The sequence below is a fragment of the Myotis yumanensis genome, unplaced genomic scaffold, assembly GCF_028538775.1.
Source record: "Myotis yumanensis isolate MYYU_CA2020_CCGP unplaced genomic scaffold, mMyoYum1.0.hap1 SCAF_8, whole genome shotgun sequence".
NCBI lineage: Eukaryota > Metazoa > Chordata > Mammalia > Chiroptera > Vespertilionidae > Myotis > Myotis yumanensis.
In genome coordinates this window covers 93,101,306-93,126,186 of record NW_027223759.1, presented here as the reverse complement: position 1 = coordinate 93,126,186, position 24,881 = coordinate 93,101,306, and the positions used below count along the sequence as shown (strand labels likewise).

The window sequence follows — 24,881 nt, the reverse complement described above, 5'->3', positions numbered from 1 at the left end:
AGCATACACTTACTGAAATAAAGAATATTATACAGACTTCCAACAGCAGACTAGAGGATTGCAAGAATCAAGTCAAAGATTTGAAATACAAAGAAGCAAAAAACACCCAACCGGAAAAGCAAAATGAAAAAAGAATCTAAAAATACGAAGATAGTGTAAGGAGCCTCTGGGACAACTTCAAGCGTACCAACATCCGAATTATAGGGGTGCCAGAAGAAGAGAGAGAGCAAGATATTGAAAACCTATTTGAAGAAATAATGACAGAAAACTTCCCCTACCTGGTGAAAGAAATAGACTTACAAGTCCAGGAAGCGCAGAGAACCCCAAACAAAAGGAATCCAAAGAGGACCACACCAAGACACATCATAATTAAAATGTCAAGGGCAAAAGACAAAGAGAATCTTAAAAGCAGCAAGAGAAAGACAGTCAGTTACTTACAAGGGAGTACCCATACGATTGACAGCTGATTTCTCAACAGAAACTATGCAGGCCAGAAGGGAGTGGCAAGAAATATTCAAAGTGATGAATGCCAAGAACCTACAACCAAGATTACTTTATCCAGCAAAGCTATCATTCAGAATTGAAGGTCAGATAAAGAGCTTCACAAATAAGGAAAAGCTGAAGGGGTTCATCACCACCAAACCAGTATTATATGGAATGCTGAAAGGTATCCTTTAAGAAGAGGAAGAAGAAGAAAAAGGTCAAGATACAAATTATGAACAACAAATACACATCTATCAACAAGTGAATCTAAAAATCAAGTGAATAAATAATCTGATGAACAGAATAAACTGGTGAATATAATAGAATCAGGGGCATAGAAAGGGAGTGGACTGACTATTCTTGGGCGGAGGGAAAGGGTGTGGGGGATGCGGGAAGAGGCTGGAGAAAAATCATGCACTTATGGATGAGGACAGTGGGGGGAGAGGGGTGAGGGCGGAGGGTGGGAGGGAAACCAGGTGGAGGGGAGCTATGGGGGGGAAAAAAGAGGAACAACTGTAATAATCTGAACAATAAAGATTTAATTTAATTAAAAAAAATTTAACTCAGTAATGGAAGAATTGAACAAACTGTATGACAAAACAAAAATCTAAATGGCAGAAGCAAATCATTTTTTTATAATTAATTCTTTTTAAAATATATATTTGTTGATTTCAAAGAGGAAGGGAGAGAAAGAGAGAGAGAAACATCAATGATGAGAATCATTGATTGGCTGCCTCCTGCATGCCCCCTACTGGGGATTGAGCCCGCAACCCAGGCTTGTGCCCTTGACTGGAATCGAACCTGGGACCCTTCAGTCCCCAGGCTGATACTCTATCCACTGAGCCAAACCAGCCAGGGAAGAAGCAAATCATTTTTTAGCAGTATTTACTTTATATGTAAACTAGAGGCCTGGTGCACTGGCCTGCAGGGATCAGGCCGAAACCTGCTCTCCAACATCCCCCAAGGGGTCCTGGATTGCAAGAGGGCACAGGCCAGGCCTAGGGACCCCCACCGGTGCACAATCGGGGCTGGGGAGGGACTGCAGGAGGGCTCCAGGGCGTGTCCGGCCCATCTCGCCCAGTCCTGATCAGCCAGACCCCAGCTAACCTACCGGTCAGTGTCTGCCCCCTGGTGGTCAGTGCGCATCATAGCAACTGGTCGAAGGGTCTGACATTGGTATATTAGGCTTTTATTATATAGAATGGGTTAAACTCTCCTGTTAAAATACAGAGATTGACAGATCGGAGGGAAAAATAAACCTGATCAATCTATATGTTGTCAACAAGAGACTCACTTCAGATACAAAGACACAAAGAGGTTGAAAGTGGAAGGACAGAATAAGGTATTCCATGCAAATAGTAACCAAAAGAGGGCTGGTGTCACTATACTATTGTCGATTCCTCCTATTTTGTGCTCATTAACACAAAATCTTAATTATTATTTTAAGTATTTCCCTTTAAGTCATATAGGTAAAAAAGAGGTTAAAGAAAGTTAATACTTGGCTTTTATATTTACTGATGTTGTTACCTTGAACAAAGTTTCTTCTTATGGCTTTGAGTTACTGTCTAGTGTTTTTCCTTTCAGCCTGAACTATTTAGCATTTTTTTGTAGGGCAGGTTTACTGGTAAAGAACCCCTTCGGTTTTTATCTAGGAATATCTTAATTTCTCCTTCATTGTTCAAAGAGAGTTTGTAGATATAGAATTGTTTGTGTTAAGCACATAAATATGTCATTTCACTATCTTCTGGCTTCTGATGAGAATTTGGCTCTTAATCTTAGGAGGATCCCTTATATGATAAATTGCTTCTCTACTGCTGCTTTTAAAATTCTGTCTTCAACAATTCAACTGTTTTGGTGTGAATTTCTTTGAATTTATCTTGTTTTGAGTTCATTAAACTTTTTGGATATGCAGATTCATGTCCTTCAACAGATTTGGGAAGTTTTTCACCATTATTCTCTCAAATTCTTTTCCTTCACTTTTCTTCTTCTAGGACATCTATGATGCATATGTTGGTACATTGATAGTGCCCCAAGGTTCCATAGACTCTGGACCTCAGAGTAGATAATTTCAACTGTCTTAATCTTCATTTCTCTGATTCTTTTTTCTGCCTACTCAAATCTGCTGTTGAACCCTTCTAGTAAATGCTCATAATAGTGTACTTTTCAGTTCCAGAATTTGTTTGGCTCCTACCTATAATTTCTGTTTCTTGTTTTTTAAATATTTTTATTTTGCTCATATGCTATTTCCTTGATTTACTTTAGTTCTCTGTCCATGACCTCCTTTAGCTCATTGAGCATATCAAAACAGCTGATTCAATGTCTTTGTCCAATAATTCCAATATCTGGGCTGCCTCAGATATAGTTTCTTCCAAATTATCTTTTTCCCTGTGACTGTATGTGTGTGTGTTTTTTTTAACTCTTTGTTGACAAATGAACATTCTGGGTATTATATTATGTTAACTCTGGAAATCTGATTCTCCCACTTCTCCGGGATTGGCAATTTTGGCTTGTTGAGGGTCTGTGACTTTCCCAAACTAATTTTACAAAGTATGCCTTCCTTGATGTGTGTTCCCTGATGTCTTTTTTTCTTAAATTAAATCTTTATTATTGAAAGTATTACGTATGTCTTCCTATTCCCCCTTGACCCCTTTGAGCCCACTGCCACCACCCACCCCAGGCTTTCACTACCCTATTGTCTGTGTCCATGGGTTATGCATATATGCATGTAAATTATTTGTTTAATCTCTTCCCACACCCACCCCTTCCCTCTGAAATATATTATTCTGTGACATGCTTCATTGTCTCTGTTTCTATTTTGTTTGTCACTTTATTTTGTTCTTTAGATTTCACAATAAGTGAGGTCATGTGATACTTGTCTTTCTCTGACTTATTTCACTTATAATTCTCTCCAGGTCTCTCCATGCTGTCTCAAAGAATAAGAAATCCTTTTTTATTGCTGCATAGTATTCCATTGTGTATATGTTCTACAGCTTTTTTATCCATTCATGTACTGATGGACACTTGGACTGTTTCCAGATCTTAGCTATTATAAATAATGCTGCTATGAATATAGGGGTACATACATTCTTTCTGATTGATGTTTCAGGTTTCTTAGGATATATTCCCAGAAGTGAAATCACTGGGTTAAATGGGAGTTCCATATTTAATTTCCTGAGAAAACTCCATACTGTTTTCCATAATGTCTGCACCAGTCTGCATTCCCACCAGCAGTGCACTAGGGCTCCCTTTTCTCCACATCCTCCCCAGCACTTGTCATTTGTTGATTTGTTGATGGTAGCCATCCTGACAGGTGTGAGCTGATGCCTCCTTGTTATTTTAATTAGCATCTCTCTCATTATCAGTGACTTGGAGCATTTTTCATATGTCTCTTGGACATCTGTATGTCCTCTTTGGAGAAGTGTCTATGTCCTTTGCCCATTTTTTAAATTAGATTGTTTTGTCTTCATTTTGTTAAGTTTTATGAGTTCCTTATATATTTTGGGTATTAATCATTTATCAGATGTATCATTGCCAAATATGTTCTCATGAAGTGGGCTCCCTTTTCATTTTGTTGGTTTCTTTTGCTGTGCAGAAGCTTTTTATTTTGATGTAGTCCCATTTGTTTATTTTCTCCGGAGTTTCCTTTGCCTTAAGAGATGTATCTATAAACATATTGTTATGAGAAATGACTGAGATTTTGTTGCCTGTGGTTTCTTCTAGGATTTTTATGGTTTCCTGACTTACTTTTATGTCTTTTATCCATTTTGAGTTTATTCTTGTTATGGTGTAAGTTGGTGGTCTAGTTTCATTTTTTTGCATGTGTCTGTACAATTTTCCCAACATCATTTATTAAAGAGACTATATACTCTTGCCTCCTTTGTCAAATATTATTGAGCATAATGGCTTGGGTCAATTTCTGAGGTTTCTGTTCTGTTCCATTGATCTATATGCCTGTTTTTGTGCCAATACCAGGCTGTTTTGATTATGGTGGCTTTGTAGTATAACTTCATATCTGTTATTGTGATACCTTCAACTTTGTTCTTCTTTCTCAAGATTGCTGCGGCTATTTGGGGTCTTTTTTGGTTCTATATACATTTTTGGAGTATTTCTCCTAGATCTGTGAAATGTGCTATAGGTATTTTAATAGGTATCGCATTAAATCTTTAGATTGCTTTGGGTAGTATGGATATTTTAATGATGTTAATTCTGCCAATCCATGAACACGATATATTCTTCCATTTGTTTATATCTTCCTCTATCTCTTTTTTCCAATGCCCTGTAGTTTTCTGATATAAGTCTTCTACCTCCTTGGTTAAGTTTGTATCTTATTTTTTTTGTTGTTGCAATGGTAAATGAGATTGTTTGCTTAGTTTCTCTTTCTGAGAATTCATTATTGGTGTATAAAAATGCCATTGATTTCTGGGTGTTAATTTTGTATCCTGCTACATTGCTATGTTCATTTATTAAATCTTGTAGTTTTTTGGTGGAATTTATAGGGTTTTCTATGTACAATATTCTGTTATCTGAGAAAAATGACAGTTTTGTTAATTTTTTTTTTGTCTGGAAGATCTATCCAGTGAAGTCAGTGGGGTGTTAAAGTCTCCTACTATGACTGTATTGTTCTCCCTCTGTCCCTTAAGTCCTCTAGAAGTATATATATGTAGGTGCTCCTATGTTGGGTGCACATATGTTTACAAGGGTTATATCCTCTTGTTGGATCCTTTTAATATTATGTAGTGACCTTTGTTGTCTCTTGTGATGGCCTTCATTTTAAAATCTATTTTGTTAGATATGAGTATTGCTACTCCAGCTTTGTTTTTTATTTCCATTTTCCTGTAAACTTTTTTTCCATGATGTAGAGAGCGCCTGGAAGAGCACCTGAGCGAGGGTCATTGGCTGAGTCCAGCGGCATCGGCAAAGCCATCTCCTGGAAAACATACCTTCCCAAAAGGCAAGAATGTTGTCAGTCCTAACCTATAGCTCAGGTGCCGGGGGGTGGGTGTCATTATCTAAGTTCAGCCAGGTGCCAGGGGCAGATGCAATGATCAGAGTACAGTTAGGCCTGATGATTACAAAAAGCCACAAGGATGAAGAATTGCAGGCCGGAGATTCTGACAATCTTCGTCGCTGCTGCCTTGGCCTCTGCTGCTCCCGGTGGTTGTCACCATGAATCAGGACCTGTGCCGGGAGCGGGCCTCCGCCAGCTTCAGCCCCGAGCTAGCTGCTCACACACATCTTGGACGGCAGCCCGGAGAACACCTGGCGACGCCGAGAGATCGAGAACCTGATTCTGAACGACCCAGACTTCAAGCATGAGGACTTGAACTTCCTCACTTGCAGCCAGCGGTACGAGGTGGCTGTTAGGAAGAGTGCCACCTTGGTGAAGAAGATGAGGGAGTTTGGCATCTCAGACCCTGATGAAATCATGTGGTTTAAAAACTTTGTGCATCCAGGGCCTTCGCCTCTGGATCTCCACTTGGGCATGTTCCTGCCCACCTTGCTTCACCAGGCGACTGCGGAGCAGCAGGAGAGCTTCTTCATGCCCGCCTGGAACCTGGAGGTCATTGCACTTACGCCCAGGCAGAGATGGGCCATGGGACTCATCTGTGAGGCTTGGAAACCACAGCCACATATGACCCTGAAACTCAGGAGTTTATTCTCAATAGTCCTACTGTGACCTCCATCAAGTGGTGGCCTGGCGGACTTGGAAAGACTTCAAATCATGTGATAGTACTAGCCCAGCTCTACACCCAGGGGAAATGCTATGGATTACATGCCTTCATTGTACCTATTCGTGAAATTGGAACCCACAAGCCTTTGCCAGGGATCACTGTTGGCGACACTGACCCCAAATTCGGCTATGATGAGATGGATAATGGCTACCTGAAGATGGACCATTATCGTATCCCCAGAGAAAACATGCTGATGAAGTACGCCCAGGTGAAGCCTGGTGGCACCCACGTGAAGCCCGTGAGTAACAAGCTGACCTACGGGACCATGGTGTTCATCAGGTCCTTCCTCGTGGGAAAAGCTGCTCGGAGCCTGGCGAAGGCCTGCACCATTGCCGTCCGATACAGCGCCGTGAGGCACCAGTCGGAAATCAAGCCGGGTGAACCAGAACCACAGATTTTGGATTTTCAAACCCAGCAATATAAACTCTTCCCACTGCTGGCCACTGCCTATGCCTTCCATTTTGTAGGTGCCTACATGAAGGAGACCTATCATCGCATTAATGAAGACATTGGCCAAGGGGACCTGAGTGAGCTGCCCGAGCTTCATGCCCTCACCACCGGGCTGAAGGCTTTCACCTCCTGGACGACTAACACCTCCATCGAAGCCTGTCGGATGGCCTGTGGCGGGCAAGGCTACTCTCACTGCAGCGGCCTCCCAAACATCTACGTCACCTTCACCCCGACCTGGACCTTCGAGGGAGAAAACACCGTCATGATGCTGCAGACCGCCCGGTTTCTGATGAAAAGTTACAACCAGGTGCACTTGGGAAAGCTGGTGTGTGGCATGGTGTCCTACTTGAATGACCTGCCCAGTCAGCGCATCCAGCCGCAGCAGGTGGCCGTGTGGCCCACCATGGTGGACATCGACAGCCCCCACAGCCTCACCGAAGCCTATCAGCTCCGGGCGGCCAGATTAGTAGAAATCGCTGCCAAAAACCTTCAAACTGAAGTGAGTCACAGAAAAAGCAAGGAGGTCGCGTGGAACCTGACTTCCATGGACCTCGTGTGAGCTAGTGAGGTGCACTGCCACTATGTGACAGTTAGGCTCTTTTCAGAGCAGCTCCTCAAAATTCAAGATAAGTCCATCCAGGCCGTCTTGAGGAATTTGTGCCTCTTGTATTCTCTGTACGGGACCAGTCAGAAGGCTGGGGATTTTCTTCAGGAGAACATCCTGACAGACTCTCAGATCACCCAGGTGCACCAGCGCATCAAGGAGCTACAGACCGTGATCTGCCCGGACGCTGTTAGGCTCATCGATGCGTTTGATTTCCAGGATGTGTCGCTGGGCTCCGTGCTGGGCCGCTACTATGGCAACGTGTATGAGAACCTGTCCAAGTGGGCCAGGACCTCCCCGCTCAACAAAGCCGAGGTCCATGAATCTTTCTACAAGCACCTGAAGCCACTGCAGTCCAAGCTCTGAAGGTCACGACCTCAGTCCTCCACGCCCCTGCACCTGCCACACAGACCTGCACGGAATCTTGATCTAATGCAGAGAGCTTTGGAGCACATGATAAACGGACCCTTTCCTCTTTATAAATGAAGAAAACAATGACCAGCTTTCAGAGATTAAATGAAAAAACAAATGTTTTAAGTGCAATTAACACTGAAAGAGACCCGCTAAGCATTCAGAAAAATCTTTAAGAAATGCAGTATGATTTATCTTTGTAACGCTGCTGATCCCAGGCCATAACTTTTGATAATTCATAAAGTTTAACTACTAAGTAGTTAATTTTTCACTCTTAATTGCTAATCACTGGATAATAGTGTTTTTAAGCAAACGTATTTTTAAAGTGGGGTAGCACCCTTCTGAGCTTTCCTGCTGAATGCCCTACCCCTCCCACCATGGGCCCTGGCTTAAAAGCAGTTCCGAAGAAAACGGATTGGGAGAAATAAACTAATCAGGAAATTTGGTGTGAGTCCAGCTTGACACATTTTCTTTCTGCTTGCCCTTGATTGCTGACGTATTTTCTAATTGTTCATAGTAGCATTTGTCCAACACAAGGATTTCTTCGGCACAGGCCCACTGCGAGGTCATGGTCCGGTGCAATTGGGACTGAATCTTCCATTTGAAGGCTCGCTAAATTGTCACTGGAGTAGCACTGCAACTCCCTTTGTCCCCAACATCTTGGGAAGAGGTAGGTAGTGAAGTTATCTCATAGGACCTTTGGCAGTGATGGGACTTCAATCATTGGTGTTTGATCTCCCGCCCTCCTCCCCTAACTTCCTGAAGGAGATGCTGAAGAAAGGAGTCACCATTCCTTCCTGGTGGAGTAAGTATAGGGAGAGCTCTCGGTCACGGTTACTGTGACTTGGTAGCCATATTCACTGGAAAGCCTGGAACAATCCAGATTTCATATATGCTATCACTTTGGCTAAACCATGCACATGCTTGGAGGTTTCAGCACCCAGCACGACAGAAGTAAAAGCATCACTCAGGCTGCCTCTTACGCCCCTGGTAGCACAGAAAAACCCTTGGCAAACCATGTGTTCTGATTTTGGATCAGAAAATATAATCATTGGAACTATGGCTGAAGGATAAATGGAAGTTGCATAGAATCTGTTTCTTACTGTACATCTGGTTTTATTTTCAGTATGTTTCTACGAGTTTTATCTGAACTGCTAAATTGTACTTTCAACTGAAATCTAATTTACACAATCATTCTATATGTAAACGGTAAACATGTATCTCTTAAATGAGTTTTATTCTTAAAATCAATGTAAAACAACACATCACTTGATTTTAATTTTTTTAACCTGCTAACGGTGTCTGTGAAACCAGTTGTTTCTGCCTCAGGAAGCTGGTTGTCCTAGAACTGTCTTGAAGAAGTAGTTCATGGAAATCAATTCCTACCTAGGACCTGACATAAAATCTGTCCCAGTAATCGGAGAATTTTAGGCCCAGCAGGAATGCTAGTCTGTCGACACAAGCCTTACTCTCTCCGCCAGGAGGATTAATTGACAATTGTGTTAAGATTGAAGTAAAAAGCACCATGTTCATCTCATTTGAGTATTTCTTGACAGTAGTTCAGATTCTGAGAAATAATATTTAAATTACTGGATATTGACCTGTTAAATACAGAATTGTTTCACAATCAGTGCTTAAGCACCTTACCCACAGATGAACATCTGTAATCATAATCTGTGTTTGAAATACATGCACCTAATAAAAAACTAAATTTGAAAAAAAAAAGGATGAAGAATTGCAGCTTGATCTTTAAGCATGATTTTGCACAATTCCCTTTGTCTTAAACTCTAGTAAAACTTCCTGGTATCATGCTGTACATAATAAATGTGCTGAAGTAGCTCTGGGTCACTGTCTCTCCATCTGAGAACAGTGTCCCACCTGGTCCCAGCTTTACCCACTGTCTCTGCGTCTGTCTCTTTCTTTTCCTCAATCCCCAGTCGCCCCTATTCAGGATTCATTTGCTCTCTAGCCGTGCTGGTCATGGCTGGAGAACCCCATACATCCCTTCACTCTCATCCATGCCTTTTGATTGGAGCATTTAATACATTTAACTTAAGGTTATTATTGAGGTACTTATTTATTGCCATTTTAATTCTGTATGCCTATATTTCTCTCTCTCTCTCTCTCTCTCTCTCTATATATATATATGTGTGTGTGTGTGTCTTCTCATTGTTGCAGTCTCTTTAGCATTTCTTGTAGTGTTAACTTGGTGGTGACAAACGCCTTTAGCCTTTTTTGTCTGGGAAGCTCTTAATTTCACCATCTATTTTGAATGATAGCCTTGCTGGATATAGTAATCTTGGTTTCAGATCCTTGCTTTCCATCACCTTGAGCACTTCATGACATTCCCTTCTGGCCTGTAGTTTCTTATGAGAAATCAGGTGTCAGCCTTATGGGAGCTCCTTTGTAGGTAACAGTTTACTTTTCTCTTACTACCTTTCAGATTCTCTTTGTCTTTATTTTTAGTCATTTTAATTATGATGTGTCTGGGTGTGGGCCTATTTGTGTTCCTCTTGCTTGGGACTCTCTGTGCCTCCTGAAATTGTGTGACTTTTTCCTTTACCAGGTTAGGTAGGTTTTTCTGCCATTATTTCTTCAAACACGTTCTCTATCCCTTGATCACTTTCTTCCCCTTCTGGCATGCCTACTATGTGAATATTGTTACATTTCATGTTGTCCCACAGTTCCCTTAAGCTGCCCTCCTGTTTTTTCATTGTTTTTTTTTTTTTTCTTTTTGATTCTCTGAAAGAGTGCTTTTTTTCTACCCTGTCTCCTAATACACTAATCTGATTCTCAGATTCCCCTAATCTGCTGTGTATTCCTTCCAGGGTGTTCTTTATTAGTGCTATGCCATTCTTCCGTGTTTGTTTGTTTTTCATAGTTACTGTATCTTTTCTCATGCTGTTGAGCATCTTTACCATCATTATTCTGAACTCTATATCTCTATATTAGATAAATTTCATTTCTACATTTCATTTATCTTTTTCTCATTTACAGGTTTTTTTTTGTTTTGTTGTTTTTTGCCTCTGCATTTTGGTTGCCTGTTTGGGTTTGTGTCTGTGTGTTAGGTGGATCTGTTACAACTCCCAGGCTCTAGTGTGGGACAATATCAGACACTGTTTCTGACTGGCCCTGAGCACCCTGTTTGGAGCTGTCAGCAATCCACAGTTTGTGGCTCCCTCTTCTGGGGCTGGGTGCCTTTTGAAAGGACCAAGATATGCACCAGAGTCTGCTTTTCCTAGCCCCAGGCCCAGAAGGAGATCAGGCAAAGACTCAAAGCCTCCACAGAGCCACCTCTGCCTGCTGTCTGATTGTCATCAGCTTTGATTGGCCTTAGGCTATGTACCACAGGACAGGGCACGAGGTCTTCCAACACGGTGTGGCGACTGCTTTTCTCCCAGGCCCAAACCGTCTGGATTGCAAAGGTTCACTGGAGAAAGATGTCCTCTGCAGCGTGAGGAAATGACTCAGCACAGGAAACTGGGGTGCTGCCCTCCGAGCTCCAACCCTATAGCCCCCAACCCTGGCTTCTGGGTGACGGGTACACAAATGTGTTCACTTTGAAAACCTATCAAGGTGCATGTTTATGTACTCGTGTCTACATCTGCTGTAAGTCAACTAAAAAATTATTACAAGAAAAAAATTCATGTTGGCACCCAGTTTAAAACCCCTCAGGGGCCCTCTTATGGCCTGGGATCAAACTCAGACCCCTCTCTGGAAATTCTCTCCTTGCCATGGCTCTGGCCACAGAAGTTCACATGACTCCCTAAATTAGGTACAGTAGCTCTTGTTCCCCTCCATCCTCATCTCCCTCCCCCTCCATGGATAACTCCTTCTTATTCTGCAGGTTTCAATTTAAACATCATCTTGCAGACGCGTTTCCTGACCACGAAGCCCCTTTGCCGACACCTTAGGTGCCCTGTGTGTGTTCGCACAGCCACAAGGTCCCCACCCACGACCTTCAGCTCAGCAAGGGCACTCACTACACTCGCTTGCAGTGTCCAATGAGAACCTGCCACAAGGGACCACATCTTCAAACTCCAAATCTGCTGTCCTTTCCATCATGGTTAGTGCTGCTGGGCAGCTCGCCTGCCAGACCCTGCCCGGGCAGCCTGCAAGGCTGGGTACCTAGCAGAGGCCTATGCACCAGACTGACTCGAGAAAACTGTTGCCGCCGGACCCAGCTCGGCCACCAGCCTCGAGGGTCAGCAAAGCTCTCCTGGGGGCTCTGCTGCTTCTGCCAGGCGAAGGCATGGACTTTGAGCTCGGACGCTCTGCCTTCCTGAGTGTAAGAGCTGGATGACCAACCACAGTTCTAAAGAAGAGACGTTTATTGTGTGAGCAGACCTTCCTGTCCTGACAGCAGCAGGAGGTTCATTCACAGTTCACCTCGGGCCCACGGCATGTGCCACTCAAGGGCAGCACCGGGACCTACATTGCATTTAGTGGAACAGAATTACAGTAAAATAGTTTTTATAAAAAGGGTGTGTTTTTTGAGTACATAGTTTTTTAAAAAATTATAACATTTTTCTGTTTTTCCATGTTTACATTGTTATACCAATAACTGGTTGGCAAACATGGTACTTGATCATCTTTTTCTCAAATTGTTGACTTTAAGTTAATGTATTCTCATACTTTCATTTTGAAGAGAAATTATGCCTATTTCTCTGGAAATCTAAATCATAAGTAAGGCATTGCATAGATTACAGATGGGATGAAGGCCTTCGCTCAGACCCTAACTTGTATCCTATGCAATTAAAGCTTCCACACCCGGCCCGGGTGTTGCTAAGTAACGGGGAGACTCAGGAGATGGCTTCTTGCTGGTGTCATCACCATGGAGGGTCCACTCTGTGCTCGGCTCTGGAGAGCATGCAGCGCGGCTGATCCTGTGGTGGTTTTCACAGTCGGCACAGTCCCAGGGGGGGGCCCGAGCGCGGACTCAGGCCACCTGTGTCCCTTCTGTGGTAGAGCAGAGACCAAAGACCAAATGACAAAAGAGAACCTCGTGTCCTGTGGACGCTTTGGAAGATCAATGATGACACGAGTGAGCGAGTCTCATGGGTGTGAGCTCGACCACATGATGACCAGAGTCCTGACTGAGCCCTTCCCTTCCTGCACGAAGCAGGGAAAACACGCATTCAAATTCAAAATGTTATCCAACCAAACTAGACACATGGCAGCTATATTTAAGTTGATTAACTCTAATTATCTCCCACATTTCCCCATCAAATCAAGTATTTAAAAAAACTAATCATAAAATCACACAGCAATGGTCTATGTATTCAAATAACTTTGCACACAATGCACCCCCCACTGTGTTACCAAGGAAAAGTGGTAACCTTAGGTGCCTTGACCAAAACATTTCCATTTCCACAAAATCCGATATCATAGTAATATTTTACTCAGAAAAATGCACTAGATACTGTCCCCTGTAACTCTTGAGTTGAATTCTTTCTTTTCATCATTAATGGCAATTTTAGAAAAGGACTGCTTTCAAGTCTGGGGAGGGGAGGGAAGAGGAAGGGAGGGGAGGGGATGGAATCGGTGTACCCCCGTGGCTATGAGGTGGTGTCCATAAAGCAGACTCCCAGCTCCAGGCCACGGGGTTCCTTCCTCCCCAGCACAGACCAGTCTCGGGGGGAAACTGCTGCCACCCCCAGGGTGCAGCCTCATCCAGGGGCTTAGCCTGCAACCAGACTACAGTGTCCACTCAGGCAAAGCGGCCCTGATGTGAGGAATTATGGGCAGCAGAGCACAGTAAGCTCCATTCTTGGAAACCACTTCTTAGTATATGTGAAAGCTTTGTTCTCCCAAGAGCTGAGTGCACACGTGGTGGGCAGACAGACGTGTCTGTTCCCCTGTGAAATGCCATTTTGACAGATCCAACACTTTGTCAATCTTATGGAAAAGGAACATGCCACCATTCAGTGTGAGCACTGAATACAAGCTCAACACAAAACAGAGGCCTGCCCGTAGCAGGCTGTGTGCCTGGGCTCTGAGCTCGGTCCAGTGCCACTGTCTATGGAACAGAAGAGTCACATGATTTCATATCCTTCTGGCACTCGTTCAGAAAGGACATTTCCATCACGGCATCATGAGAGGTAAACTCCGTCACGTTCAGGTGGTTAGAAACAGGGCACTGTTTCCAGAGCTCCCCTGCTCCCATCAATCACCCCTGTGCTTGGAGCCCTCGCACGCCTCCCAGTCACAAGGCACTCAGCTGTCACACAGCAGCGCCAGCAGATGCAGCTGACCACGACCAGCTGTCAGTGGCGACATCCTTTCCTGGAGTCAGAGGCTCTTTTTGAAAGACGCTTATGCCACGAGTCAAGAATTACCAGCAGAAGGAAAGCCCAGTTGCGTCTTGCATATTTAAATTCAAATATTAATAAGACCCCGCCCTGACTGGTTTGGCTCAGTGGACAGAGCATCAGCCTGCGGACTGAAGGGTCCCGGGTTCGAATCCGGTCAAGGGCATGTACCTTGACTGCGGGCACATCCCCAGTAGGGGGTGTGCAGGAGGCAGCTGATCGATGTTTCTCTCTCATAGATGTTTCTGACTCTCTATCTCTCTCCCTTTCCTCTCTGTAAGAAATCAATAAAATAAAATAAAATAAAAAAAATAAAATAAAAAAAAAGACCTCGTGCAGGGTGTGGCAGTAAGGGGCACTGAGGCCACACAGAAACAGATTTCACACTGTGCCCCTCACATGCTACACACGAGACCTGGTAGAAAGGCCCGGAGAAGGTGGTCTGGCTCAGGGCCCATGGGAACCAGCAGCAAAAAGCACATCCCAGTGACTTTAGTATTTCTGCTCAATCTCCCAGAAAATGAACTGGGGAAATGAAGTTCTGCCCAGGGCCATAGACAGAAGAGGCAGCAGCGGAAGCCTTGAGCAGCTTAAAGGAATCTAAGATGAAGCTGAAGAAGCGTTTCTTGCTCTCTCCATACACGAGACCTTGAGGAGCTGGGCGGGGCCTGGTGCTGCAGTGACTCCCAGGACACTTGCAGGCTTGGCCTGTTCCCCCGGCCCCCGCCATGCTTACTGGGGTTATAGAGCAAACTCCAAAGCTCTGTCAGAGCTTGAGAGACTCCTAAGCTACCTTTTGCACGTGAATACAGAAATGACAAATTACTTGATATTTGTCATAAGACTTAGGTTTTTAAAAAAAGGTTACAAATTAATACTACCTGGCTTAGCTATCCATGTGCACCCCTCCTCTTATTTTTAACAAGCAGGCAAATATGAGCCCGTGGCTGTGCTACTGCTGCTGTCGCCTGCGGCTGGGAAGCTGAGGGCGACCTGGAACCGTCCACCACAGACCACCAGCGCACCATCAGCCTCTGCATGGGAGCCTGCCAGCTCCGCCGGCTCCCAGCACAAGGCTGCCCAGGCCTCCCAGCTCAGGCCTCCCAGCACAGGCTGCCCAGGCCTCCCAGCACAGGCCTCCCAGCACAGGTCACTCAATGACTAAAGGGTTCATGTGGCTTCAAGATGCCACCATGTGAAGTCAGGGCGGGGAGAGCCAAAGGCTGCCCCAGCGTGGAGCTAGCAGGAGTAGGCACAGTGTCTAAAGAACATGAAGTCACAGTCCAAACCTCTCCTGGTCTCAGATGTCAGAATCTTTAGTAGAGAAAATGGAAGCCAACTTCCCTGTGTCTGAGGGAAAAGTCCTCAGAGGCCATGAGGGAGATGACAAAGTGTCTCCCGGGGCAGCCCAGGCCCCTGGGGCTCACTATGGCTGTTTCCAATCAATGTTTAGAAAATGGGGAAAAAGCAAATACTTGCACAAATACAAAAACTGTTTACAAAAGAATTACCTAAAATATTCAGTGAAGCTGGGTGGGAACAGAAGGTTTTCATTTCAAATTAGTCACAATGGTTCTGATGGTTTACAAGAGAACAGCCCATTCCCTCTTCTCACTTCCCCGGCACGCCCCAAGCCTTCTACTCCTCATGTTTTCCTCTCGCCCTAACCCACCCCATCCTGTAGCAATTAACTGGTCCCGAGCCCACCCTGACGACACACTTGCTGGCTGGGTCTCATTCCACGCTGCAAGGATGCTGGGAGACAGCAGGGCAGGGCTCAGGCGCAAACCTCGAGGTGCAGGGCGTGGGCACGACCCAGGCTGCAGGGCGGGCTTGGGTGCCATCAGCAAGGCAGGCGAGGAGGCAGAGGGGCCTGGCTGCCGGTGCCCAGGATGGGGCGCACAGGGCTTGCTACCCCCACCCTGGGCACCCCCCCCCCCCCCCCCCCGCCCCGTGCCTTGGCCGTTTCCCCTTCTGGTTAGAAGACTGCTCTTTACAGAGTCCCCGAAGCTCAGCCACTGGTCTTCCTCTGAGGTACAAACCCACGAGAGTCTTCACTCCAGAGACCCAGAGCCGCCACATCCAAGGCAAATGCTCCGAATCAAAAGGTGCTGGGCACCAGCCCAGCCAAGTCATCAGCAGTTGTATAGACAGGTCAGAAAAAACGAGCGTTTAGTATAAAAAGTGTTTTTCAAATGGTGCGATTTCCTATCCTTCTCTGCAGATTATAATTCTTCATGAGTCTGAGGTCCTATAGAAAAAGACAATAATTGCAAAGAAAGTTATAAAATACAGACTGGGCATGTTCTAGTACTATGACCTATTATTTGTGCCCACACCTCCATTTTATCTCTTTTTAAATGTTTAGAAACTTTGGTTTGATGTGCTTGAAAGCAAAAACAAAATAAAAAAAGACATTTATATTTTTACAAGGAAACTACCTGCATATCCCTACACAATAGGAACTGTTTTCAAAGTACAGTATTTACTTCCAGTAAAATGCACTATTTCAGTAAGGAGCCTTCCTTTTTCATTTAATAAACATCTTCCTATGTAGCTCATTCACCATCTCTACTGGTATGCTTGGATGTTTAAGCTGTTTTCAATACCTTTGGCTTATCAATGTTTGTAAAGTAATTTCTCCATAACTTTTTCTTCTGTTGAATGATTCTTGGAGGTGACTCTGAGAGAGAGGAATTACTGAGGCAGACCCTGGGAGCCACCTGAGGACAGCTTGCTGCTTTGTGGCAAGGACAGCGAGAGCATGCGGGCCAGGCCCACTGGCTGTGTCGGAATGAACAGCTTCCCTGGTTAGAATATCTTCATAAGGTTCCTGTCACCTCCCTACTGTTTCTTCAAATTCACTCATTATGTGTTTCCCTCTTACTTGAACAGGATGTCTACGTTCTTTGCCCATCTATGGAAATCCTTAAAGTTTTACCAATGAATTCGAATTATTCTTATCTTAAATATCCAACCTTTTAAGCTGTGATATTCAATATCATGATATAATCTTCAGGATGTTTGGGTGAATCGCTCAAGATCCATGTTCTGTAATTGCTTTTTTACAATTAATTTTGAGCTGTATAAGTGTTAAGTCCAGAATTCAGCTTAGCAGTTCACAGAAGGCTACACAGTGTTCTAACAACTTTTTCTAATGGCCAGGGTTCAAGGAGACACATCAGAGCGAGGCCGGCATGCAGACGGGCTCTCCACTGTGGCCTGAGTCACAGACAAGCACATTTGCTGGTCCTGAATGTGCTCACTCACTAGTGCCTGGACAGCGTCATGAAAAACCAAGGGATCTGGCAAGAGATTTCAATCTAATGTCAGGTTTGGCTTCTGTATCACAAAACTCCTGAACCTAAATAACAACAATACAAGGAAAGCACCCTTTCTCAAAAAAAGGAAAGAAAAGGCAGCGACTGCGTGGGTGGCGACTCCTGTTTGGAGGTGAGACTGAGGGAGTGAGGAACACACTGGACGGCATCCAAACAGAGGCCGCTCTCCTGTTGTCTGCAGCCGCCAGAAACCAGACGTGCGGAGCATCCTTCCCGAAGCCAAGCCGCCTACCGTCTGCGAGTGGCTCCTTCCCCGGGGCCGCCGCTGCTTTCTCCTCCTGGAAGCGGATCTGCAGCTGCTTGACTTCCTGGTCATAGTCCTGCCACTCGGGGACAATGCGAACAGCTGCCTCCAGCTTGGGCTCTTTGGTCATTGGGTTATTACACTGTGAAAACCAGTAAAATGACATACATGCTTCAGTGGAGCTGGAGAAAGGGAGCATCATTGAGAGCTCAAAGGTGTTTCTGCTCCAGGCCCTTGCTGGACCCAAGGCCTGTCAGCAGAGCAGAGCAGGGCAGGGCCTGGCTGCTGGGACAGCCGCACACACAGGAGGGCTGTGCCCTGCGCTCCCTAAACCTACGCTGCAGAGACGGACTAAGTGAGACTCTGTGCCCCAGGAACTGTCTGTCACACACCCTGGGATAGGCAGGAGAGGCAGCCAGCTTACCAAGTCAATGGTTTTGGCCCTTTTCTTAGAGGTGTCATCACACCACGTCTCGCACCACAGCCATTCTTGAGGGAGCGATTTAATTGGCACCTGATGGATCATGTTATTGGGCAAATCCTATTTGGTAAAAAACAACAACAATACAACAATGTAAAGTTCTGGGGGAAATTTAAATAAATGCATAGCAAATTAGTGATGTTAGCTGCTCATTACATAATACATGCCAGTCACAAATTTTCAGAACTGAAAGGGTGCTTACTAAAAACCTTAGAAAAGCTAAAATACTTACTTATGGTGTTTTTTAAAACCACAAAGTTTAGAGAATCCTCAAAACATCTAATAGCCTGCACCTAGACCTTCCACCATGAGGGCACTTCTAAGAAAAAGTACTACTGCCTTTTGAGGGTCAACTGAAAATAGAGTAGGGCTCTCACTATTCAGTTTTGCTTAATGTAAACTCTGAATTCATCTTGTCCTCCTGAGGCCTAATCCCATATGGATGGAGCCCACATGTTTTCTAGCCAACTGTACCTATGCTTTGAAGCTTTTTTACTCTGGAAACCTTTTGAGTTTGAAACAATAAAACGTTCCATTATGAGCCAGCAATTCCACTCCAGGTATGTACACAAAAGAACTGAAAGCAGGGACTCCAACAGATGCCTGTCTGTCAATGTTCATAGAAGCATTACCCACAATAGTCAAAAGATAGAAATAAGCCACATGTCCATCAACAGATGGATAAACACAACATGGTGCATGCAAGCAATGAAATGTCATTCGATCTGGACAGGAAGAAAACTCTGATACATGCTGTCATGTGAATGAACCTTGAACATATGCCAAATGAAATAAGCCAGATACAAAAGGAAAAATATTTTATGATTCCAAAAGTACGTAAATAGGCAAATTCATAGAGACAGAAAATAGACTAGCGGTTACAAGGAGAAAAGGAGGATTACTCTTTTTTAAAAAATATAGTTTTATTGATTTCAGAGAGGGTGGGAGAGGGAGAAAGAGAGATAGAAACATCAATGATGAGAGAAAATCACTGATCGGCTGCCTCCTGCACGGCCCCTACTGGGGATTGAGCCTGCAACCGGGCATGTACCTGGGACCCTTTAGTCCACAGGCTGACGCTCTGTCCACTGAACCAAACTGGCGAGGGCGGGGATTACTCTTTGGTGCACGGTTTCTGTTTGGGAGGATAAAAAAGTTCTGGAGATGGACAGTTACACAACACTATGAAGGTACTTAATGCCACTGAGTTGTACACTTAAAAATGACTAAAATGGTAAATTTTATGCTATGTATATTTTACCAGTTATTTATTTTTTTTTACTAGTGAACTCACTGTAAGGGGAATTAAAGAATATTCTTCAGGCAGATGAAAAATGACCCTTTATAGAAGCCCAGAAATACAGGGAAGAATGAAGAGTAACCAGAGGGCACCTTTATAATAAAGCTGAATCTAGACACTGACTGTGCTGATCCAGGACTACTTCTGAGGATTCAAGTCAGAGAGGTGTCAACGCGAGGCAGCAAGGCGGCCAGGTAGGAGCAGGCAGACTCGCAGCAGGGGAGCTGGAGAGGAAGGCGACTCGCAGGCCCAGCCACTCATTTATGAGCCCCCTGCGCCAACGGGATCCAGGAGTCAGGCTCTGGGAAGTTCTCCAGGTGATTCTTTTGTTCATGCTAAAATCTGAGATCAAACTTCCCAATTGTTTTGCACTGTGTGGTAGGTGGGTAAAATATACCAAATAATTAATATTGGAAAGTCAGACATAATACTATAATTGGTAGAATAGTCATTGAAAGAATTGTAAAAAAGTGTATAGTTTAATCGAGGGAAAATGATATTAAAACTCTCAATCTGAAAGAAACGGACTAAGGAGAAAAAGGAAACATAGGACATATGTAATAAGTAGGAGTAATATAGAAAAGACAAACTTATGGGTACTTATATAAATGGGCTAAATGTTCCAATTAAATGATTGTCACACCAAATGAAAGAAAAAACAGATACAAGCTATTTGTGAAAAAAAAAACAACAAAAAAAAAACAGAACTAAAATATAAGGGTAGAGAAAGATTGAAAATAAAGGATTAAAAAAAAATACAATGTAACCCTAACTGAAAGGAAGACTATATATTAGAATAAGCACACTTTAAGGCCCAAAAAGAAAAATTAAAAAGGTATTACCAGAGATAATAAAAAGTTAATTTGTCAAAAATACATATAAGACTTCTAAGTTTCTAGCCACTCAATAACAGTCTCAAAATCGTAAAGCAAAACTTGACAAAACCAAGAACGAGAAAGATTTCACAGTACAGAAAAAGATCTTAAAACAATTTCTCAGTAACTAATAGAAAAAAAAGAGACATAAAACACGTAACATACTGCTAAACTGGCCCTGAGCACATATGGAAAATCATTACACCTAACGACTACAGATAAAACCAGATGAATTGTTTATCCAGACTGACCATATCTGAGTCAAAAAGCAAATCTCAGTCAACTTCAGTGCCTGAAGTCACATGGAATACATGCTCAGATCAGAGCGCAAATGAGCCAGAAATTAGGAACAAAACCACAGCGGAAGGCCGCCACCATTTCAACGTTTTGTCAGAGCAAGTCGGTGCGGGGCAGCGCCCATGCGTGGGGGGGCTGCCCCCAGGAAGCCCGCCCCGCCCAGGGCAGGGCCCCGCTTGCGAGAGGATGGAAGGAGCTGGAAGATGGCATCATTAACAACGATGGCCTTGTGCACAGGGGACGAGGGAGGGCTCAGCGCCCGCACCCCTACAGCTGCAGGGCGGACAGTCATGTGGAGGCCGCTGCAAAGTTGCAGGTGGGCACAGCAGTCCCACCTGGGCCAACCAAGGGCCAGGTGTGAGTATGGGAAGGGGCCCCGGAAGATGGTGCCTCTGCACCCCGAGAGGGCGGCGCTGAGGCTCAGGGGAGCCCTCTTTGGAGAGGCCGGAGCCCAGGCTGCGCGCAGAAGTGGCTGGCTGAGGGTGACGGCATCATCGGGTGACGACCTAAATGGAGAGCTCAGAGGCTTTGGGGGTGAGCACACCACCTGGCAGCAGCTTGGGGGCCGAAGGCTTATGCCTGTGGGCGCAGAGCTCCTTTCCTCCGAGATGCCCACTCACGCTTTCTTTGGAGACAGTGGAGCGTGCCGTCGGTTTTCACGCTGAACTCACGGCCCCAGCACAGCGCAGGCGCACTCAGAGACACTGCAGGTTCTCATCCAGACCCCTGAGTAAAGTGAGCATTGCATAAAAACTATACATATAACGGGAAAATCCCCGTGTATTTGAGGTCACTTCTCCAACTCATGAGTCAAAGAAGAAATCACAATGGAAACTAGAAACATACTGAATCAAACGATACGGGATTACCACATAGAAACCGTGTGGAATGCAGCCAAAGTCTTGCTGAGGCAAAACTTGAAATTTTCATGCATGTATTAGAAAAGACTAAAAATAATGAACTAAACATCTATCTCAATAAATTAGAAAAAATGAAATTAAATAAAAGGTAAATAATAAACAGATGCTGGAAACAAAGATGAACAGTAATTAATATAAATGTGAGGAGTCCAGCAGAAGGCTGGCTGGTACTCCTTTTGATATTCACAGGGTGAATATTTACATTTTATTACCTACTGCTGACTCAATGGCCTAAAGCAAACTCCCCCAAAACCTGACAATCTTACTGTTTACTAAACATTACCATTGATATGTCTGTTTGCAATCCTAAAAGGCAACTGTGTATTCTAGTAAATAAAAGCAGACGGAAGGGAGACTCAGCTGAACGTGACTGCTAGAGTTGAGTCTTCCCTGGCTTCCCCCCATAATTTCATAATTAATATTTCGTCTTGTGTGTCAATTTGTGCGTCAGTTCTTTCTCCAAGCCTTTGAACGCAAAAGCCACGCTGGCCATGACCTTTTACAAACAGAAATTAGTGAAACAGAAAAACACTATAGACAAGATGAAAAATATTAAAAGCTAAATCTCTGAAAAGACTAGTAAAACTGATCAATTTTAAGCTGGAATACAGAGAAAGCACAAATAAACAATGCCAAGAATTAAAGAGGGGGGGGGGGGGAGAGAGAGAGAGAGAGAGAGAAAGAGAGAGAGGGAGATAAGAAATATGAACAGATCCTACAGACTTTATAAAAGATAACTGGTGTGATGAAAACATTCTGGCTGTTGATATGCATATTTCAATACTTATTAAACAGTATACTTAACCATGTCATTGTATATAAATTATATCTCAATAAGAAAGATGAAAATTTAGTACAAACAACTCAGTGACAATATGCTAGGACATTTAGATACAACTTACACTAGTGAATTCCACCAAACATTTAAGAAATAAATAATCCAATCAATTAAATGAAAAAGAACAAAACATACCTCATTTTATTAAGCCAACATAGATAGGCTTGTTATCAAAACCTGACAGGGATGTTACAAGCCAATGTCACACAAAAACATAAATGCAAATTTCTTAAACTAACACCAGCACAGAGAGTTCAGGAACATATACAAAAGAGTAGTAAATCATGACGACATTGTAATATATTTCAGAAATTATACTGAGTAAATAACTACATTACAGGATAAAAGAAAAATATAATTAAAAACATGCAAAATTTAACATAAGAGATTTTTTTAAAAAGAGCAGCAAACTAGGAATACAAGGAACTTTCTTAATCTGAATGAGAGGTACCTACAGAACAAGTACAGCAAACACAATGCTTAGTGCTGAAACACTGAAAACTTTCCTTTTGATTCAAGAATGTCCATCATCAACATTTCTATTCAACAATATTGAAGTCTTAGCAAATAGAAAAAGCATGAAAGAAAATCTTTAAATGTAAGATTGTAAAAAAGGGTAAAATTATCATTTGTAGATAATATTATGTAAATAAAAAACACAAAAGTATATACAGATTGGCAAGGTAACTGACTACACCAATGAACAAAAATCAAAGATACTAGCAACAAACAAAAAAATAAGTTTTAAAAAATAACTCTAACAAGATGTACAAGATCTCTATGAAGAAAACTTATTGAGTGAAATTAAACACAACCCAAATATAAAATCCTAGCAAATGTTTTTTCCCCTCCTGACCCTGACAATCTAATTCTCAAATATATATAGGGAAACAAAAGACAAAGAATACTGTAAGACTTTCTTGAAAAAGAATGAGGCAGGAGTATCTGAATTACTAGAAATCAAGGCTCATTATAAAGCTACAGGAATTGGAATATTTTTAGTATCGGTATGAGATAGACAAACAGACCAATGGAATAAAATAGAGAGCCAAGAACCAAATCCATGAGTACTTCATATCTGACAAAGATGGCACTGTTGAACAGCATGTTTCATTAAAGAAGAAAATCATGCTGTGCGCACATAAAGAATGAAAATTGAACTCTTATCTCACACCATACAAAAAACAAATTTCTACTGGAATAAAGATCTAAATATAAAAGAAAAATAAGGCACATATAAAAAAACATCTACATGGCCTGCCTGGTGTGGCTCAGTGATTGTATGTCGACCTATGAACCCAATCAGGGCACATAGCAGGGTTGCAGGCTCGATCCCTAGTAGAAGGTGTCCATGAAGCAGTTAATCAATGATTCTCTCTCATCACTGATGTTTTTATCTCTCTCTCCCATTCCCTTCCTCTTTGAAATCAATAATATATATATATAATCTACATGACCTTAGCAAGAGTTAAAAAGCATTAACCATAAAGGAAAATACTGACCAGTGGGACTACAAAAGATCCCTTTAAGAGAGTCAAAGAAGGAAATTTTACAACATAGTTAACAAAGAATCCTTATAATAAAAGGTAAAAGGCTAATATGCAAATTGTCCCCTCGACTGGGAGTTCAACCTGGAGCTCGACCAGGGGTTGGGGCCAGCCGGCCAACTGCCTGCAGCCCCTCCCCCCAGCCGACCTGGCCTGATTGGGCTTCTAGCATACTGTTTATCTATCCTATATAATAAAAGCCTAATATGCTAAGTGTCTGGTTGACTGGTTGGCTGTTCAACCAATAAAAGCATAATATGCTAATGATACGTTAAGGCTGCTCATCCGCTCACTATGACATGCACTGACCACCACGGGGAAGACAGTTGACAGGTCGACCAGTCGCTATGACATGCACTGACCACAAGGGAGCAGATGCTCCAACCAGTAGGTTAGCTTGCTGCTGGGGTCTGGCTGATCAAGACTGAGCGAGACATGGGCCAGACATACCCTGGAGCCCTCCCCTGGTCCCTTCCCGGCTGGCCAACCTCCCACATCCCTCCCTGGCCCCGATTGTGCACCGGTGGGGTCCCTCGGCCTGGCCTGTGCCCTCTCGCAATCTGGGACCCCTCGGGGGATGTCAAAGAGCCAGTTTCGGCCTGATCTCGCAGGCCAGGCCGAGGGACCCCACTGGTGCACAAATTTGTGCACTGGGCCCCTAGTATCTACACTAATAAAAGAGAAACATGGTAATTAGTGTACGACCGATACCCTTTTCATTGGCTAATCAGTGAGTATATGCAAATTAACTGTCAGCCAAGATGGCGGCCGGCAGCCAGGCACTGAAGCGAGCATGAGGCTTGCTTGCTGCGGACTCCAACGTTCCCTGCCTCACTTGCCGACCTCTCAGCTGCAAGTCTAAGCAACTATGTACTATGTTGCAAATAAGAAGGTAAACAAAACCCCAGAAACCAGCCGGACTGAAACCCAGCCGGACCGAAACATTGTATCGATGTTTTCAGTAGCGAGGCCTCAGAGCTAAAGCTGGCCCAGAATTAAAAAAAAAAAAAAAAAGAAGAAAACAAGGAGTGGTTGGGAGCTTCAGTC

The 24,881-nt window shown here is 43.6% G+C and overlaps 2 protein-coding genes and 1 pseudogene across 8 annotated transcripts in view; 2 read left to right on the top strand and 1 right to left on the bottom strand.

Moving 5' to 3' along the window:
- Window positions 1-22,077, top strand: part of HS6ST1 (heparan sulfate 6-O-sulfotransferase 1) — a 65,370-nt gene extending 43,293 nt beyond the window's left edge. Inside the window, exon 3 of one of the 4 annotated variants that reach the window (XR_011472444.1) lies at window positions 19,343-22,077. The gene's annotated coding sequence lies outside the window, so the exon portion shown is untranslated. The other 3 variants (XR_011472445.1, XR_011472448.1, XR_011472446.1) reach the window with 3 other exon arrangements.
- LOC139015400 (peroxisomal acyl-coenzyme A oxidase 1 pseudogene) lies at window positions 5,650-9,405 on the top strand (annotated as a pseudogene).
- UGGT1 (UDP-glucose glycoprotein glucosyltransferase 1) overlaps window positions 15,484-24,881 on the bottom strand; it is a 191,545-nt gene continuing 182,147 nt past the window's right edge. For all 4 annotated transcript variants that reach the window (XM_070423223.1, XM_070423222.1, XM_070423221.1 and 1 more), the window contains 3 exons: window positions 18,001-18,117; window positions 17,565-17,718; window positions 15,484-16,242 (listed from right to left, as the gene is read on the bottom strand). In XM_070423223.1, coding sequence (XP_070279324.1) covers window positions 16,217-16,242; window positions 17,565-17,718; window positions 18,001-18,117 — 297 coding nt within the window. In that variant the 3' untranslated portion in view covers window positions 15,484-16,216. The remainder of the gene's footprint in view (window positions 16,243-17,564; window positions 17,719-18,000; window positions 18,118-24,881) is intronic.